The sequence below is a fragment of the Mizuhopecten yessoensis genome, unplaced genomic scaffold (genome assembly GCF_002113885.1).
Source record: "Mizuhopecten yessoensis strain PY_sf001 unplaced genomic scaffold, ASM211388v2 scaffold4135, whole genome shotgun sequence".
Lineage (NCBI taxonomy): Eukaryota > Metazoa > Mollusca > Bivalvia > Pectinida > Pectinidae > Mizuhopecten > Mizuhopecten yessoensis.
The window spans coordinates 257,321-276,027 of record NW_018405393.1 but is presented as its reverse complement, the minus strand read 5'-3'; the positions used below and the strand labels follow the sequence as shown (position 1 = coordinate 276,027).

Below are 18,707 nucleotides of genomic sequence, written 5' to 3'. Positions count from 1 at the left end.
CATGCTTAGTGTTACTAGTTTTGACTCCATGCTAAGTGTTACTAGTTTTTATTCCATGCGTAGTGTTACTAGTTTTTATTCCATGCGTAGTGTTACTAGTTTAGATTCCATGCTAAGTGTTACTAGTTTTTATTCCATGCTTAATGTTACTAGTTTTTATTCCATGCTTAGTGTTACTAGCTTGATTCCATGCTTAATATAACTAGTTTTGATTCCATGCTTAGTGTTACTAGTTTTGATTCCATGCTTAGTGTTACTAGTTTTGACTCCATGAGTAGTGTTACTAGTTTTGATTCCATGCTTAATGTTACTAGTTTTGACTCCATGCTAAGTGTTACTAGTTTTTATTCCATGCTTTATGTTACTAGTTTTTATTCCATGCTTTATGTTACTAGTTTTGACTCCATGCTTAGTGTTACTAGTTTTGACTCCATGCTAAGTGTTACTAGTTTTTGATTTCATGCGTAGTGTTACTAGTTTTGATTTCATGCGTAGTGTTACTAGTTTTGATTCCATGCGTAGTGTTTCCAGTTTTGATTCCAAGCGTAGTGTTTCTAGTTTTGATTCCATGCTTAGTGTTTCTAGTTTTGATTCCATGCGCAATGTTACTAGTTTTGATTCCATGCGCAGTGTTACAGGTTTGATTTCGTGTGTAATAATACTAAAAGTTTGATTTCGTGTGTAGTGTTTCTAGTTTTAATTCCATGTGCAGTGTTACAGGTTTGATTTCCTGTGTAGAGTTACTAAAGGTTTGATTCCACTCGCATAATTACTAGGTTTAATTCCATAGTCATTGTTACTAAATGTTATTCCGTGTGGAGTGTTCTAAAATTTGATGCCATGCAATATTACATGTACTCGATTTGACAATTTACAATTGTTTATTTTTTTGTCCCCTGGTAACAGCATTTTGTCTGCCATCGCCGGCAACCTCTTAGAAGCCTCTTAGAGCCAGCAGGATTACGCGCAGTCCCACGGGTGGTGTTAGCATGCATGTGCTGATGTCTTCGAGATCTAATGTAGATGTTGGTCACGAACATAATCTTGTACACTGAGGCTGGGTCTAAGAATCACCCAGTCATGTGGCACTGAGATTGGTCTGAATGATAAGCTAAGCATACATAGTTTCGTTTCCCAATTCAGTCTCCACAAAATACTTCCGATTTGCTGATTTTTACCGTATTTGCTCGAATTACCAGTCCTTTTTTTTCGTGGGAAAGGGAACACGAAACTTCTTAATTAGAAATAAGACCACAAACTAGTATTTGACAATATTTTAGCATCGTTGCTTTTTACGTTCTTTCCATTCAACAGCTTATTTACATTTATATATAATCTCCTCGAACAACTTATGAAACAACTATGCTGTGCTGGGTGCCTTCGGCATGGCATTTCAGTAAAGCACTATAAAATCGGCATAAGATCCGTGCTATCACAGGGAGGCAAATACACCAACACACCATGTCTCCTACAACCACGCACACATAACACACATGGAATCACGTCGTTAAATGACCTTAGATGTTAATAGAAAGTTAAATCTTCTACAATCTCTCTGCCACTGAAGGTAAACCATTAGATAATTCCATACATAAAATAGCATCCCGATAAGCATCTGCTCTTGTGAAAAGTCAAAATGTTCTACTGACTTACTTTTTCAGGGGACCATACATTATTTAAAAGAGGAGAATATGAGGAAATAAAAACAAAACGAAGGATATGTCCGTGTGATCGTTTATTTTGCTTTTGTTTTTTCTAAGGTCAGGTCAAACATTCAAACTTTGTCATTTTGATCGCAAATAAAACAAATTCATGCAATGTCTTCCAAATATACTATCAGAAATCTATGAATGTTTTGCACAATTGTTAAAAAAGTATTTTCGTTAAACGTCTTTAAATTGTATTTTAATTTCAGAAAAGCAGTTAAGGTTACCCGTACCCCTTAGTTTTTATAAAAATTCTATGTTAATTTTCAACTTTCGCAGGATCGAAAGAAATGGACAACAGCTGAATTAATGAGTATCCAAATGCAAATAACAATATCATATAATTTAGTTACTATTTTCATAATATTTAACATTTTAAACTACAATCAAAAAGGCGACGCCATGACAATTTTAGTGATTAATCAAGGGTCAAAAATGGTGAAATTTTGACGTTGCGCAGCACGTTATAAATTCACATTTTCAAAATTGGCCGCCAAATTGGTCATTTTTTTCCACGAGTAAAACCTGTATGTAAACAATAGGTATCTAATTTTTTGACACATTTGCCAGCTGCAAATTTGCTTCTAAAATTGATCATAAACGTTAATTTGATAAAAACAAATCCTGTTACACTAGATCAAAATGAGATTTGAACGCGATTTTAGCCTCAGAAAAAAACTATTCTTAGTTCGTTTTGGATATAACAGTAATGGGCTGAGCCAAGGAACAACTGCTGATTAGGTTTGCTAAGTCGATTCGAATCCCGGTCTTGCGCTGTTGCCTTTTTTTTCTCTCGGAACTGTTCTGCAAGGTACTGGTTTCTTCCAAAAATAATTTCATTTACTTTTGTTGAAGTTATTGTCATGCAGGTTAAAAGGCTGCCTTCAATTCATCGTTACAGTTTCTGATAGTGGTACGCGGATCCTTAGTACTTATATCATCGATTCAAACCATTAACTAATAGCCTATTCATGGTAACGAACCTTGATAGAATTGCGTTCTAGTATTAGAGCCATGAGACCCAGCTGGGATTTTGTACCGTGTCCAAGTCGTTAATGGTTAACCTGAGATTTATTAGGTATAAATATGTCAGGCAGTACTAATAACCGAGCGGATTTAGCCATGGCAACACAAAACGACATGTACTTCTGTAAGTCACGTGTCGGCACCCCACGTGACATACACGCAGTGCTTGACAAAATGAGTTTACCAAGGCTTGACTATTTGTAGATCTGTTGAAGGCTGGCAATTTACATAGATAATTCAGACAATACGGAACTGGAATTCTTAAAGCGTGGCACATGAAATCAAGCGAAAAGTAATTATATATTTCCGAACGCCATAAGACATGTGCTTTGTTGAGTAAAAACTCAATAATCTTAATCAACCATCAGTAAATGTGCCTTCGAACGAATTTTAAAACCCGCCGGTCACGTGATAAAAGCCTTTAGCAACGCCTCGATTTGGCTTCATCTGATCCGTTGGCAAAGTGAATGGCATTACACTCGGTGATTAACCGTTGCCTAACGAGCAGTTATCGCCGGGGTTGTGATCGTGCCGAGCTAAGTTTGCTTCCACGTGTTTGGAGGACGTGCCAATGATAGACTGCCTCTTCACGCCCTTATAATTAACAATCACCTAATCCGGCGTATGAATTTATACTGCCGTAAAAGTAGTCCGTAACTGTTGTTTACATGTATATGTGACGCCAGATTGAAAGAAGCCGGGCCCATGAACAAAGAAGTTGAAAATGTGGTCAGATAATCGGCTCAGTGCATCTATATTGTTTTTAACTGTTCGAAATTGTTTGTTGTGATAAACGGTCTATTGTTGTTTACATAACTGCTAATGTTACATGAAAGAAAACAACGCAAAGCATATCAGACTACGGTTAAAATCAAATTATCGAATGAAGTACAACGAGTAAATCCAACCCAACCTCGTCAAGTGATAAGTGTTTACTTAAAATCTCGTCCAGTGATATTTATTTACTGAAAAACAAACAAAGAAATAAACAGCAAATGCATGTACCAGCGAATTATAATCAATACTCTATATTTCACTCTCAATTTACGAGGTGTTAAACCAGTTGGTTGACATAGATGCTTAAATCGATCTAAATCTAAGTGTTTCCCTCCCTACCTAAAACTCTTAAGATATTAAAAAATCAATTGCGACGCCAGAAAGCTTTCCTTGTCAGTGAATGTTTTATACCCAGACAAAAAACGATACCCTTATTCGATCAAACGATCTTCAATGTCCTTATGCTGGTATGGAAACGAACACGGCCCGAAACTTGTACTGCAGGTTTTCTTCCTGTTTGTCGATATGCTGCAAGAAGCTATTGTTAATGTCTCTCTGTGTCGATATACCGTCTGACGCTATTGTTAAAGTCTCTCTGTGTCGATATACTGTCTGACGCTATTGTTAAAGTCTCTCTGTGTCGATATACTGTCTGACGCTATTGTTAAAGTCTCTCTCTGTCGATATCCCGTCTGACGCTATTGTTAAAGTCTCTCTGTGTCGATATCCCGTCTGACGCTATTGTTAAAGTCTCTCTGTGTCGATATACTGTCTGACGCTATTGTTAAAGTCTCTCTGTGTCGATATACCGTCTGACGCTATGAGTAATGCCACTGTTTGTCGATATATCGTCTGACGCTATGTGTAATGCCACTGTTTGTCGATATACCGTCTGACGCTATGTGTAAAACCACTGTTTGTCGATATACTACCAGAAACAACTGTTTATGTCTCTGATTGTCGATATACTGAATGAAGCTGTGTTATTGTCCCTTTTTTGTTGATATACTGTCAAAAACTTAGATTTCCGCCCCATGTTTAATATGTTAGTATAAGTATAAAACATTGAGCTCAGTGGAAGTAAGGTCACTAATTAATTTCTCGAAAACTGGATTCAGGAAAAAGTCATATGAAGATTTTTCTATGTTAAATTTAGGTCAATTGCATGTCAGGTTCAAATTGTATTTTTTTTCTCTTTTCATAACAAATTTGCCTAACATTTACCTGAATTTGACCTTAATTTGACCTTAATTTGCATGAAACAGTTTTGCCTATGGTTCTGAAACACTTGCATGTTTGTTCCGCACGGGTTTCCTTAGATTCCATTATAATTCGTTTTGCAAAAGATATCAGAAATTTCAACAGAGACAAACCTTTTTCTATTTTCTTTTTTAGTATAGATTTTTTAGAATCTTAAATTAATTTAATTCCGCTGCTTCAAAGACATGAGTTTGCCTTAAGGCAATATTTAAATATTGATACAATATACACACACCCAGGGAATCTTCATTCGGATCCGACACTTACATTTTATTCAACTGTCATATCACGTGACCTGGTAAAAATCTCCCCGCATTCGAATACAATATGGGAATTTACAATTAAATAATGTCTTTTTATTAGAAAGGGAGGGAATTGGGAGGGAAGATTGCTCAGTTATGTAAGTGCACTGACGGGCTTGCTGATGACTGTGGTAATCATAGGATTGCTGTCGGCTATGATACGTCAGAGTCAGGGTTGTCATTTCTGTAGGAAGAAATTAACTGCCATGCTCTCGCAGCATCAGAAGCAAGGAATCAACTGTTATTTCGTGTGTAAACGAACTTATAATGATAAACACTCATTACCATAGCAAAAGGAAAACCGAAAGTGTGTGAGGCGGATAGCTGTCGGGTGATTATATAGTACACTCAGGGTAGGAAAATTCAGACTCTTTATTTGTCAAACCGTCTACAGAGAGCGCAAACTCAAAATGGGGTTTCCTACTTTGGAAAAGACATCAATGGTCGGCAGTGTGCTCAAAGTAAGAAAGAAAAACAATTGTCCATGACGTCAACGCAAAAGTGTCCTTGTCTTTGACCCTTTGACTCCGGATAAGAACTGTTCACTTGGTTGCAATGATTGTATATGGTCGACAAGCTGTAGGATGACACACCACAGCCGCCATCAGAATGACCTCAGTATTTTCGGAACAGATTTATTTGACAGAGATGACGCCAGAAAATCTAAGGGTTTTTCTCTCAAAAGCAATTTCCTCGTCGAAATTGAACCCTGGTTTAATTCACTCTGTGTCTGGTCACCAACAAATGGTGTGTCCAACGGGCCCATTAGCCATGGATAGTGATGGATGACGTCATTTCCTTCTTGTCCATTTTCTTACCTTGCGTTTTACATTTGTATTTATCTTAAGAGGGATTGCCTCCGTATTGATGAGCTAAAAATATTAGACACGTTTCCAATCAAACTCTTAATTTAGAATGGCCTGAAATAAAAACTGTGACGTTACATCGTTTTAGAGACGTTACCGTTTTTTCTGCAAGACTGATAGCCTTATACAAAACCCGTGCATTGCTCAATACCTGAAAAATAGCCTCAATCAAAAGTCATGAACTTCATTAATAATAGCCTCAAAGAAAAATCATGATTTATGGATCGAATGTTCACTACCTGAATGATAGCCTCAAACCAAAGTTCTGAACTGTGATAGCCTCAAACAAAAACGCTGTGAGCGGTTTCCTACCTTAGCCTTAAAAATGACACTACATGAGAATTCGTCTGGCACAGTTACTATACCTCCCTTGATCTTATTTCTATAATGAATTTTAACCGCAAGAACTGTCGTATTATTTATATCCGTCTCTGTAATGGTTTCTTCCTTAAACTACCTCTTGTTATTTTGTGTTTCGAAATTTCCGAGCAAGGCGTATCCATGCTTAAATACTGCTTCCACACATTCAAGCAGTTTGTTCTTATGTAAATAATTGAGCATGCAAATCGATTTTGGACTTTTACAGGACTCACTGGGCACGCTCTAGAACTGCAACGCTACCCATTCTCGTGCCGTAATCAAATCAAGGCCTGAACACTTGTAAAACTATTTTGCCCGTCTCAATGATAATTGTAACAGAAGTCAAAGTCTCGCGGGACACACTGTATATTTCTTCCTTCCTTCCACAATGTATACGAGCACATTTTCTTTCGTACTTTGATAGTGGGACGATAAACATCGTTTGTGTTATCTCAAAACTGATGAAATTTGCTAGGGTTTTCAAATGCGCAGCATTAATTGCCCCCAAAAAATAAGAAAAACTATGCACGGTGCAAAGAAGCATAGGACAAATAAAGCTTTTAACAACCATTGTCAGCTCAAGATTGTGCCAGGTCTAGGTGGTGGAGGAAAACCGGAGTGCCCGAAGAAAAAACACCGGGCGATTGTTCCATGTAGGCCTCGAACCCGAAGAAAAAACACCGGGCGACTGTCCCACGTAGGCCTCGAACCCGCTAGTCTGCTTTGGGACAGGGACCATTAAGACTTATCTGATATGGTTTTCAGTTACACGTGGAGATCATGTGTCATGTTCGTAGCTGTCACTGTTGACCTTTGTATTGAAAATATGGCATGACGTTAAAAATAGCATTTCGCGTGTGAACCATCTTTGTAACATTGTTAGCATTATCAGGCTTCGCAAACCTGAAAAAATGTGTCGACTTTTCTGCAGACAAGCGTTTGGAATGGACATTATCAATATGCCTTATTCCAAATCGGGGCACTTTCAATAATTTTTTCATCATCATTTTGGCTAAACTCTGAATATGCAAAAAAGAAAAATCATACGCATGCACAATTACTGATTATATCAGAATCCAATAGAGAGCTTGGGTTCTAAAAGGAATTAGTCACTCAAAATACAATTACACGTGGAGATTGTGCTGCGCTTCAGACGGAATCAACGCTTTCCAAAGGCCACATAATATGTCTCAAATAAAACGACTGAAAAATTAATGCTTTTAAGTGTAAAGGAAACCTTGGTATTAGCTGATGAAAACTTCACACAATTGCGACAGTGCTAAAATGTAATTACGACATTAAACAAAGCGTGGTTCGATGATAAATTGCTTTTTTGTATATTTGACTAATGGAAAATGCCGAGCATCAACGCAATACCTATATAGAGTGATGGCGGGAAATGCAGGTTTAAGACGGTTTTTAAAAGCTAAGTGTCAATATAAAAAGCAAATTCCGCAGGCAAAACAATTGATACATACATGAACGGGCCTTAGGGATCTATTAGTCGGGAAGGTGCTTGCTTATGCATTTAATTTACCTTATGTCTTTTCACGACAAACCGCGCACGTACATTGTATGTGAAACTGATGCATTAGATTGGCTTTGTTAATTACCAAGGAAAAATGCAAATGCTCTGTAACATCAAGCTAAAATAATCTTCACAGTGATAAAATTAATTGAAGTAGAAAAGTAATGACCACATAAAAAAGCTTCAGCCTTGAGAATTGATGATTTTAGCAATTTTTGTTAAGGTGTTAGTTTTCCATCGCGTTTTACATATTCTAAATATGGAAAATGTGTCATCAACATAATACTTAATACAATCATGGTCTTGTAATCACACCCTAAGTCTGATAACCGCACCTCAAGGCTTGTAATCACACTATTGATCAAGTCACATTCCCAGCCTTGTTAAAGCATCCTAGGTATGGTACAAACACCCCAAGCCTGTTATCACACCTTAGCCTTGTAATCACACCCTGAGCCTTGTAATCATACCCTGAGTCTTGTAATCACACTCTGAGCCTTTTAATCACACCCTAGGCTTGCCATCACATCCTAGCCTTATAATATCACCCTGAGCCTTGTAATCTCACACTAGCCTTATTATCACACCACCAGCCTTGTAATAATAACCTAGGCCTTGTAATCACACCCATCGCCTTTTAGAAACACACAAAACCCTGTCATCACACCCTTAGCCTTGTAATCACACCACAGCCTTGTTATCACTTTCTAAGCCTTGTAATTAGACCATTGCCTTGAAATCAGACCCTGAGCCTTGTAATCACACTTTATACCTTGTAATCGCACCCTAAGCCTAGTCATCACACCATTAGACTTTTAATCACACCCTCAGCCTTGCAATAACACCCAAAGCCTTGTAATCACACCATTCGCCTTGTCAGCATACCCTAGCCTTGTTATTACATTCTACGCCGTGTAATTAGACCCTTGCCTTGAAGTCATCAGACCTTGGGCCTTGCAATCACACCTTATTCCTTGTAATTGCGCCCTAAGCCTTATATATACAACTTGAGTTTCGCAATAACACAATACGATGATACAATTTACTTATTGTACACTACTGGGCATGAAAGGGCAGTTTTCTCTTATTCAATAACTAGAATTAGTTAGAAACCTCCAGAAAATGCGTCGCACTTTTCCCATCGCAGCATTGGAATGTTCAGATTTCGCGATGTCAACATCTATGATGTCCTATGGTGACGTCACACACATAAAATGGTATGTACGATAGAAATTTCTTAGACTCGGAACGATAGACAGTTTTTTCATATATACTCACGGGGATGAGATTTTTTTTTTAAACTTCTTACAGTTAATACTATTATATATAAAAGTTGCAAGATTGTTTAAACAGTATGTATGATATTAATGGTTTGTACACCAACTGGTAATTGGCCATGAAAAAAGAGATTGTCGAACTTCATGGTACTTAATCAATCTGAAACTAATGTATACTTTCTACATGTTTTGCTTTAAAAGAGAGCGAGAGAGGCAGACACTCAACATCCGGGCACGAAGCTGAAACAGGAAGTTAAGAAACAAAAAAAAACTATTTCCTTATCAAACAATGCCAGAAACCTCCTACGTCAATCTAAGACTGTCAATACTTAGATGGACCATATCCGTCAGCTGTCCGTCACAGCTACGGGAGGTGATTTGACTACTCCCGATTGTCATTAGCGCCGTCTAGTGTCCCGATCTATCTCGCGTCACACCGGAATGCTCTTTTGTAAGGTCATATGTCATCAGTAACCTAAATAGTCTCGGGCATGCTCTTTCCGACTTGTTTCTCTTTGAAAATAAATCACATGGAAGTACTTGCGCCAAAGGGTGGAAATTATCCTGGTAATTTTGCATGTTGGCCGTTTTAGGATATAACATGGGACCATTAGGCACGCTACGTTTCCTAGTCTTTCTGAAATATTCACGACGTTAAAAGGTCATACGATTCCCATCGGAACTGGTGGCACATGTTATAATAAGGTTGTCTGGCACTGCAGACTGTCACGTCACCGTACACGTCGATCAAGATACTCTAGCCTGTATTATACTGATAATTTGCCATATTGATACTCGAGTCGTTTGTATCAGCTTGATTGCCTATATTGTATTTCTCCGACACAGATATACCTGCCGATATGAGCCCTAATTGGTTTTGATTTCACCAAACGGAAAGCGGCAAAAAGATTCGAACATTAATATTTATGTATACAGCTGTATTTTTATGACAGCCTTTATTCAAATTAGTCAAACTATTTTTGCATGTTGAGCAGAACTTTATCATCGCACAGCCGTCCTAACAAACCTGTCGGTGTCAGTGTATCGCTATAAAACACACTTATCCATTTCAGAATCTCTTGGTGTTAATACACGAATGTTACAAACGTGAGCATTTCTCAGAGTGTCTGCTATCGGTTGGGTACCAAAATAACCAGCGCAATAGGCCCTGCTGATGCATTGCTGAAGTTTAACGGGCGTGCAATGGGCTAAGGTCAAGGTTCAAAAGCAGAAAATCAAAGGTCAGCTGGATAAATTCATTCGGCATAAAAAATTAATGGATTTTTTTTTTTTTAAATGTTGGAAAACTTGGTACGGTCCTAAATATCAAAGGTCAGAATACAACGTTTAGAATGAAATCGCATTTAACTTCAAAACATGTTTAGAAGCCAGACTTTAGGCAAACATCGGTATTTGCCAATTCGAGAAATGTGATATTCCAAAAGTCACAGACAATGCCATCGTTTGTGTATAAACAAATACCCATGTTAACCTAAATAAAAAACGTAACGTGCAAAATCTGTTTTCAAATTTCATTGGCTATTCTAGAACTTTCTTATTGATTTTCAATTACTATCTGTCATTGGGAATCGTTCGCTTCAATATCAAATCATGAAAATGATTTAGAACACACATTTAGAAGTCTTGCGTGCTGCCGTCCGCTATTTTTATACAACCCGATGATTCACGTTTCTATTTTCTGATTGGTCAAAACTTCAAGTCGCCACGGAAATTTGTATATTTTTTATAGTTGAGGGAAACGTATTGTTGACTTTTCGTGCGGTTGTTCTGCATTCCAGGTCAACATTACCCTTTGTAACTACCTCTGAACCATCAACAACGAAGCAGAAATGTTATATAACAACAGATATTGAATATTGATGGAATTAATAGGATATGAAGTTATGCCCTCGGTTTTACAAATGATGAACGATTTGTTTTAACGATGTGTTATAAAACTTTTCTTGTTTATTGTACAGTATGACCTTTTTGACCAGTTTGATCTGAAGTATAGCTATTTTCCGGATTTAATATGGTACCAAGTGATTTTTATACCTGGTTTGTAATTTGTTTTAAATGACTTTTGTATCGGCTTTGCTGTGGATATTAAGTGACCTATTTTCTTCAATAAGACGTTGACAGTATACACTGACAATGGGGGTGTTCAGGGAAATGCAGCAGCATCGTTTCAATTGTTAATTGAATATTGTCGAATCATGCCGTCATATCCAGTGACTTTTATCATTGCATGTCAATACATCGAAATTTGTCAATCCTGTTTAAGTTGAAGTTTATATATACGTATTAAAATGTTTGGCTTGAAGTAAGTTTAACGCACGACCAAATTTGATAGACTACAATGTTTTTAAGATTTCCCAAAGCGCGACGCGATGATGGAATTTTGACGGCTTACAAGTAATAGAATTAATGTTTACGGAGACATTGATCTGAATATAAAACAGGCCTGACCCATGAGAGCTTTAGAAATACAGATGAAGAAACTTAAAACTACCAACTGTATAGCTTACAACTGCAGACATTATTAGTTCTATTGAAACACTGGTTGATAGCTATCTGCTACTTGCATCTTCCGATGAAAACAATGTTTGCATGAGCGATTATCAAAAAAGTATTACTGCAGTAAAACAGATTGAGTAATATAATTATTTGTTTCGTGAATGTTGAACGCGTACCTTTGGGGAGATTTGTCAGTCAATTAAACGACGCAATCGGTCTTCATTAGGCATCAAACATTTGTAGCTCTTCCTGTATGAATTAATTGGTGCTTTCTTTCTCTCCAAACTTGCCAGCGTTGCACGTGGTTGTATATGTGCCGTATATGACATTATTTAGGGCAGTGTGATTCCGTACTGAATTGTAACACGTAATTGGTCACTTTACTCTTGTCCTGTCCGTAACGACACCAAGTGACCAATTACAACAAAAGATTATCAGATGCTTCTCAAGTATTCGGCCATCAAACAAATCTAGCCTAATGAAGTTTATATCGATCGCGGCACATTGTTTTAATCACAGAACCGCCATTCGATAACATTATCGACCTTCGGAGTTACAGATGTTTTATAGTTCCGCATTGTATATGTCGGCAGATATTGTGACGTCACAGCTTTCAGAGCACTGGATACAATACGTGCCGATTTTCTGGACAGCCTACGGTGACCATGGCTAAACTGAAATAGTTCTGCGTAATATAAATTCTCTAGAGAGCTAGGTTTTTACATCTTTGGTAAATAATGCTTGATTTCAATTATATTTCCCGATAAATCATCAGACACAAGTAAATGGCGCTACATGAATAGGGACTCTAATAATGACATGATTTCGCAAAGATAATCGATATACATATGACCTAAAAACATACATTTCTAAAATCAGGTTGTTATTTGCTTTATTCTTCCTGACTTGTCTCTATAGTAATGCCTAAGATACATGTACATTTACATGTCTATATTTGTTAATTTCATTATTCAAAATACAGAGGATAAACGAAAATTGCGATTAATTTATTTGTAAATGTCATTTTCTGGTCTGAACATTATATTAAAAAAGCGTTATAAAACACATCGAAAATTGGCGGTATGTGTTAACGTTTAATCAAGCATGGCTTACAATGCAAAATTTAGACCGAATCGTACAGTGTTTCAATGTAATCATGAATCAACGGAAACCTAGGTCCACTTCAGGTTTTCGCAGATTATGGCGATAATTATTCAGATTTGAATAACACACAATATTTATGTCAATTTAATGACTCTTTCGTGCACAGAAATCTCTAAATGATAAATATGGAAAAAAAACGTTGATGGCAAAATAGGAAACTTTGTACAAATGTCTGTAATACCGTGTCGTGTTGTAATAAAAGTTGTGTTTTGTTTAAAATTTGTGTGCAAACGATTCGGCACAAGTTATGTCAACTTATCAACGCTTTCTCTTCGAATACAAATACCTGTAATAAAAATAATGTAAATCATATACAATGTACCTGATATAGCCTGGAAGATTAATTTCTTTATCAAAAGCCTTCTATAGGATCGCATTGAGTTTTCCATATATGTAAATATTTCTCTTTTTGAGAAATGTGTACTAATACGAGTATCACTAGATGTAGTTGATTGCTGTATGAACTAGAAACACACATTTTGCTGTCTAGCCTTTCTGACACCGGATAGTGTTACTGTGTCCGGATCGATCCGTACTGGACAAACTATAAACGGGATTCGGACTGGTACTCGTCAACATCCCGTAATGGCTATGTGACCCCGGCTGTTAACACAATACCAGCACTTACCATTATTTCTGAGTCGGGTACCATAAACACCAGCCGAGCAACGACCTTTATATATTTGTACAGCTTTACTGGCCCATTCACAGGAACAGCTTCCGACCAAGGGAAAATATACGTCCGACATTTCCTGGACGTACATACATACATATACAGTTCTAATTTAAAATATCAGATGACACACACTTTCCCTATATCCTCTTTAGCTGGATCATAATCACGTGGGGGTCGGTATTTTGTTATGATACCTCTAGTGATAATCCTGTGATCTGATTGGCCGAGATAAATTGTTCATTTCACACTGTTACATTCGGTTTAACATGTACATGTAGTATTTATATAATATTGACTCAGTCTTACTATTTTTAGCAGTCAATATTCATGTTATGACGTCATTTCAATTATGACGTCACAATGCTTTCTGCCAAAAACAGTACTTCCCTGCGGACGATTTTCTTACGTTTCATCTTTTTAATTGATTACCATTTAATATCACAATTAAAGACTTCGTTGCGTTAATCTCGCTTTCCAAGGTTCATAAAACCACATATTCACCTCAACAAAAATCAAAAGATTATAAATATCTACTAGTGATATAATATCTATTGATTTAGTCTTTATGTCGGTTGCATTATTCATGCTATAAATATTCGATGCCATATAGCCTTCGTTTCTGCTGGTGGTTGCATTGCAACACAGATATTGACTAATGAATTTAATATTTATTGTTCTAATCTGATATGACAATATCGCTATTTTAACAACTTCTGTTCTGTCTTCCTGCTCTATACTTTTTGTTAATATTTTACCCCAAACACCTTTTTTTAATACTTCCGGTAACGATTTTCTCTCATCACTTCCGGTGATTTCTTTGTTTTATCGATTTACCGTTTTTATGTGGTGATAAATATCATCGTTAGTTACCATATCAAATTACTGACAATAATAAATATCCATTAATCTGTCTCCTAGTGTCGATTTAGAATTCTCTCTTGTCTCTTCGGTCGTAGTTTACTTTTGCGGTATTGACTTCACTTGTTTGTTGAAGCAGACGTAATGGATTATGTGTTTACAGCCTTGACGGGACGGGACCAGGCTGGCGACAACGCCGTGTCTTCACTTTTCGTCATAGTTGTTCGTAGTGTAGCATGTACTATTAAAGAATCTTTACTTCGTATCAATTATATACGAAGATTACTCACAGCTTAGTCCCTACTGCTTTGCTTTGAGCTATAATCGAAGTCTGAGATTTATATATTGACGGTATAAACTCGATATAATGCCCCACGTTCTACTTGGCATCTCCATTACCCCATCATATGTTAAGGTCTATATTCGACTTTTTCTTAAGAATTCCTGTATGTGTTCTGCTAAATTTTATCGCCAAACTTCTTTTTAATGCCAACATTTATCTGGACAAACATTGGCAGTTTAACGAGGTTTTACTGCAGCTGAGCAATATAACTGTTAATGTTAATAGGAATCATGTTCGAGGATTGATCGATGTCAAATTAGAATGCAAATCTGGAGATAGGTGGTTGAAACGTGCAAAAAGACATTCTAAATAAAGCTCTTAGATTGTGTGCATCAATGAAATATTTGTATTATTGTCCAGATCAAAAACCCTGTACCAAATAAGATATTACGCGCCAGACCTGCATATATCGACAGGCAATGCTTATGGTCAGTCTTATCCATGACTCTCGGTTTATTATGTAGCACTTGCTATTGATTTTGAGCGCCAGAAGCTGATTCAATGGCCGCTCATTTCTGCCTTACTGTGTGCTTCACCCGATCACCCAAAAAAATAAAGCTGGTCTAATTGTAAGTATACATGGCCTTTTTACATTCAGAGAGTTTTAAGTTCCTCCGCTTATGGCAAATAAACCCAACAATACCGTCTTTAATCAATTTGAGACAGACAGAATAGGGTGTCAAGCGATAGGACTTTGATACACATCAATCGATACACCGACTAAGCACCCCACAAACCTTTCTGACGACCAGCACACTACCTCCCAAGCACGCGACTGGATTACAAATTACAATTTTCAGCTTTTATAGATGAATTTTTATCGAACACATGGTATTGAGATATTTCTTTCAGGTTAAGATAAAAACCAAAAATCATTATGTACAATGCTATAAAATGGAGCCGCGTACTGATTAACACAAGAGCACATAACCATTCCATGATGATTACACATAAAATTACTCCGCCCCTTTAAAACTGTAAATAGTCCAATAACGGATCATGGACCTTTACTTTTGGTTATCAAATTATTGTTATCATGTTTTCATTTCAGGCTAACCTGACGGGGTACAGTGTACTACTGTGTAGCTATGCCAGCGGTATCGGCGAATGTGTCTGAGTGTGTTCAGGCGCTTCTTGAGCAGCTGTTGTCACAGCAGACCCCATCACCGTGTAGTAACAACAGTACCTCCGCGCCGAGTGAACGCTCGGAGTCTCGGGCTCTGCTCTATATAGTTGTAACACTGTTGTTCTACTCTGGGGGAATTATCATCGGTATCATCACTTATCTAAAGCGTGAGAGGAGAGAAATAGAGGAGGATCGGGCGTTTGATGAATTTATCAACACTTACATTGAACCGGAGACCCGGACAACGTTCCATAAAGTGCAGCAAGTTATTGCAAGACTTAAATACCTACAGGAGGAAAAAGTAAGAAAAATGGGGAGTAAAGGGACGGATGTGAAATCTATATCGAACGACAATGAGGATAAAACGGATAACGCCGATCAAAATGAACGTGTAGATAATTCTCTCATCAAGACGGCAAACTCGTGGAACGAGACAGAGAACACGAGGCTTGATAACGCTTTTTGTGAGGACGATGAACCACTATCATCCATCGTCGCTAAACTTATCGACCCCGAAAAACGGCGATCGTTCGACGTGGATTCGGACGAGGAGGACGACTATCGCGAGGGTGGTCTCACAAAGACACCCTCTATGCAGTCTATCAAGGATTATACCGAGGAACCAGGGAGGAGCGCGCGCTCCTCTCTCATCGACGACGACAACGAAATGGACGACGACTCATCTACTTTGATCAACAATGAAAGACTTGGCAACAAAGAGGACGTACATTGTAAGACCGTAAATAAGGGATGTATAGTGACGAATGTTTAGTGTAGTACCCATCATTCATACACCTGTGGGCAATAAGTCCCTAACTGTATTATGCAAGCACATCAAAGTCAGCAACCCTACGACATTTTATCAAGGTAGGTTCTCACCTGTGTCTCATACCTGTTATTCTGATCACGTCATACCTGCCATACTGATTACGTCATAACTGTAATAATACTGGTTACGTTTTCGGTAACTCACCTGAATCGCGAATTGTCGTCTGACATGAATACCTGTTCATGAATTGTGATGGTTGGAACTATAATCCCGATAACTACACCCCCCTGACAACATATTGGAACTGATATTTCATTTAAGAAGACACTGGCAGAAGATCAAATATGTGAGGAACTACCACCGTCAATTAGTAAGGCTGTGAGACTTAAACATCCAATTTTCATAACTGCTGCCCCCTTGTTATGGGGGTTTCATCTTAGTGTGTATTCGAGGATGCATACTACATTGTTGTGACCCAATGTGTACGCCGAGCCGTTCGAGGGACCACCGAAATTATTACATGGCTGTTTGTTTTTGTAACTTTAATGGTAAGATTAGCGTGATTTATTACTACACTGATATTACAATAGAAAAAACATTTTTATTGATTTACACAGAGCGAATGCGATTTTTTTTCTAGATGGTTATTACTATAAATTTTGATTAAAATTGTGATTGAACACTGTATTGTTAAGTTGTTCGACTAATGTTTACTGGTATTATGTGCAGACTCGACAACTGAAATAGATTTGTGTTATTAAATTGCACACATAGAAAAAAAATCAAATCATTCCAGGCCTTTGCCTGCTTCTTTTTGGTGTCAGTAAAATAAAACCGCTAATTTGTTCAAATCATAATCAAGGTTTTAGAACAGATATAAATAATTCAGGGTTATTCGATCATTTGAGCCGCCAATGTTTCGGGTGACGTCATATTCACTGCTGATAACACTACGTTTCCATGGTAATGTTTAAGAAGATGATTGTCTCCTTGAAGCAGATTGGGGCCTGCTACTGGTAAGTTTGCGGTACACTCCCCGATACATACATGTAGATTCCCCCGATAGCGTTAAATTACTGATCATGCAGTACACAGAACAAATACTGGGAAGGTAGTAACTTCGTTCTCTCCCTGTAGTCATTGAGTCATCAATTCTACTGGAAAAAGGGACTGCTTGATTTCTCATTCGCCGACATTCTTGGTAGTTGTTGGCACGTCCTTTTGTGTACAGCTATTGGCTTTAAACAGGTTAAAGTATGCAAAGAAAATGTTTCACTTAGAACCTCAATTAGAAAATAAATATCTGTAATTTTTTTCTACAATAAGTTGGTGTATACACGACTACAGTTATATTTACTAGGTGTGTATGTGACAACAGTTCTATATAGTTGGTGTGTATGTGACAACAGTTCTATATAGTTGGTGTGTATGTGACTACAGTTATATTTACTAGGTGAGTATGTGACTACAGTTATATATAGTTGGTGTGTATGTGACTACAATTATATTTAATAGATGTGTATGTGACTACAGTTATATATAGTTGGTGTGTATGTAACTACAATTATATTTAATAGGTATGTATTTGACTATAGTTATATTTAGAAGGTGTGTAATTGACTACAGTTATATTTACTAGGTGTGTATGTGACTACAGTTATATTTACTAGGTGAGTATGTGACTACAGTTATATTTAGTAGGTGTGTATGTGACTACATTTATATTTAGTAGGTGAGTATGTGACTACAGTTATATTTAGTAGGTGAGTATGTGACTACAGTTATATTTACTAGTTGTGTATCTGACTACATTTATATTTACTAGGTGAGTATGTGACTACAGCTATATTTAGTAAGTGTGTATGTGACTACAGTTATATTTACTAGGTGAGTATGTGACTACGGTTATATTTAGTAGGTTTGTATGTGACTACAGTTATATTTAGTTGGTGTGTATGTGACTACAGTTATATTTAGTAGGTGTGTATGTGACTACATTTATATTTACTAGGTGAGTATCTGACTACATTTATATTTACTAGGTGAGTATGTGACTACGGTTATATTTAGTAGGTTTGTATGTGACTACAGTTATATTTAGTTGGTGTGTATGTGACTACAGTTATATTTAGTAGGTGTGTATGTGACTACA

At 37.2% G+C, this 18,707-nt stretch overlaps 1 protein-coding gene across 2 annotated transcripts in view; it reads left to right on the top strand.

The window, feature by feature from the left end:
- Positions 1-17,218, top strand: part of LOC110448703 — a 46,994-nt gene extending 29,776 nt beyond the window's left edge. For both annotated transcript variants that reach the window (XM_021495088.1, XM_021495089.1), the window contains exon 2: positions 15,712-17,218. In XM_021495088.1, the coding sequence (XP_021350763.1) occupies positions 15,749-16,558 (810 nt within the window). In that variant the 5' untranslated portion in view covers positions 15,712-15,748 and the 3' untranslated portion in view covers positions 16,559-17,218. The remainder of the gene's footprint in view (positions 1-15,711) is intronic.
- The last annotated feature ends 1,489 nt before the right edge of the window (positions 17,219-18,707 follow it).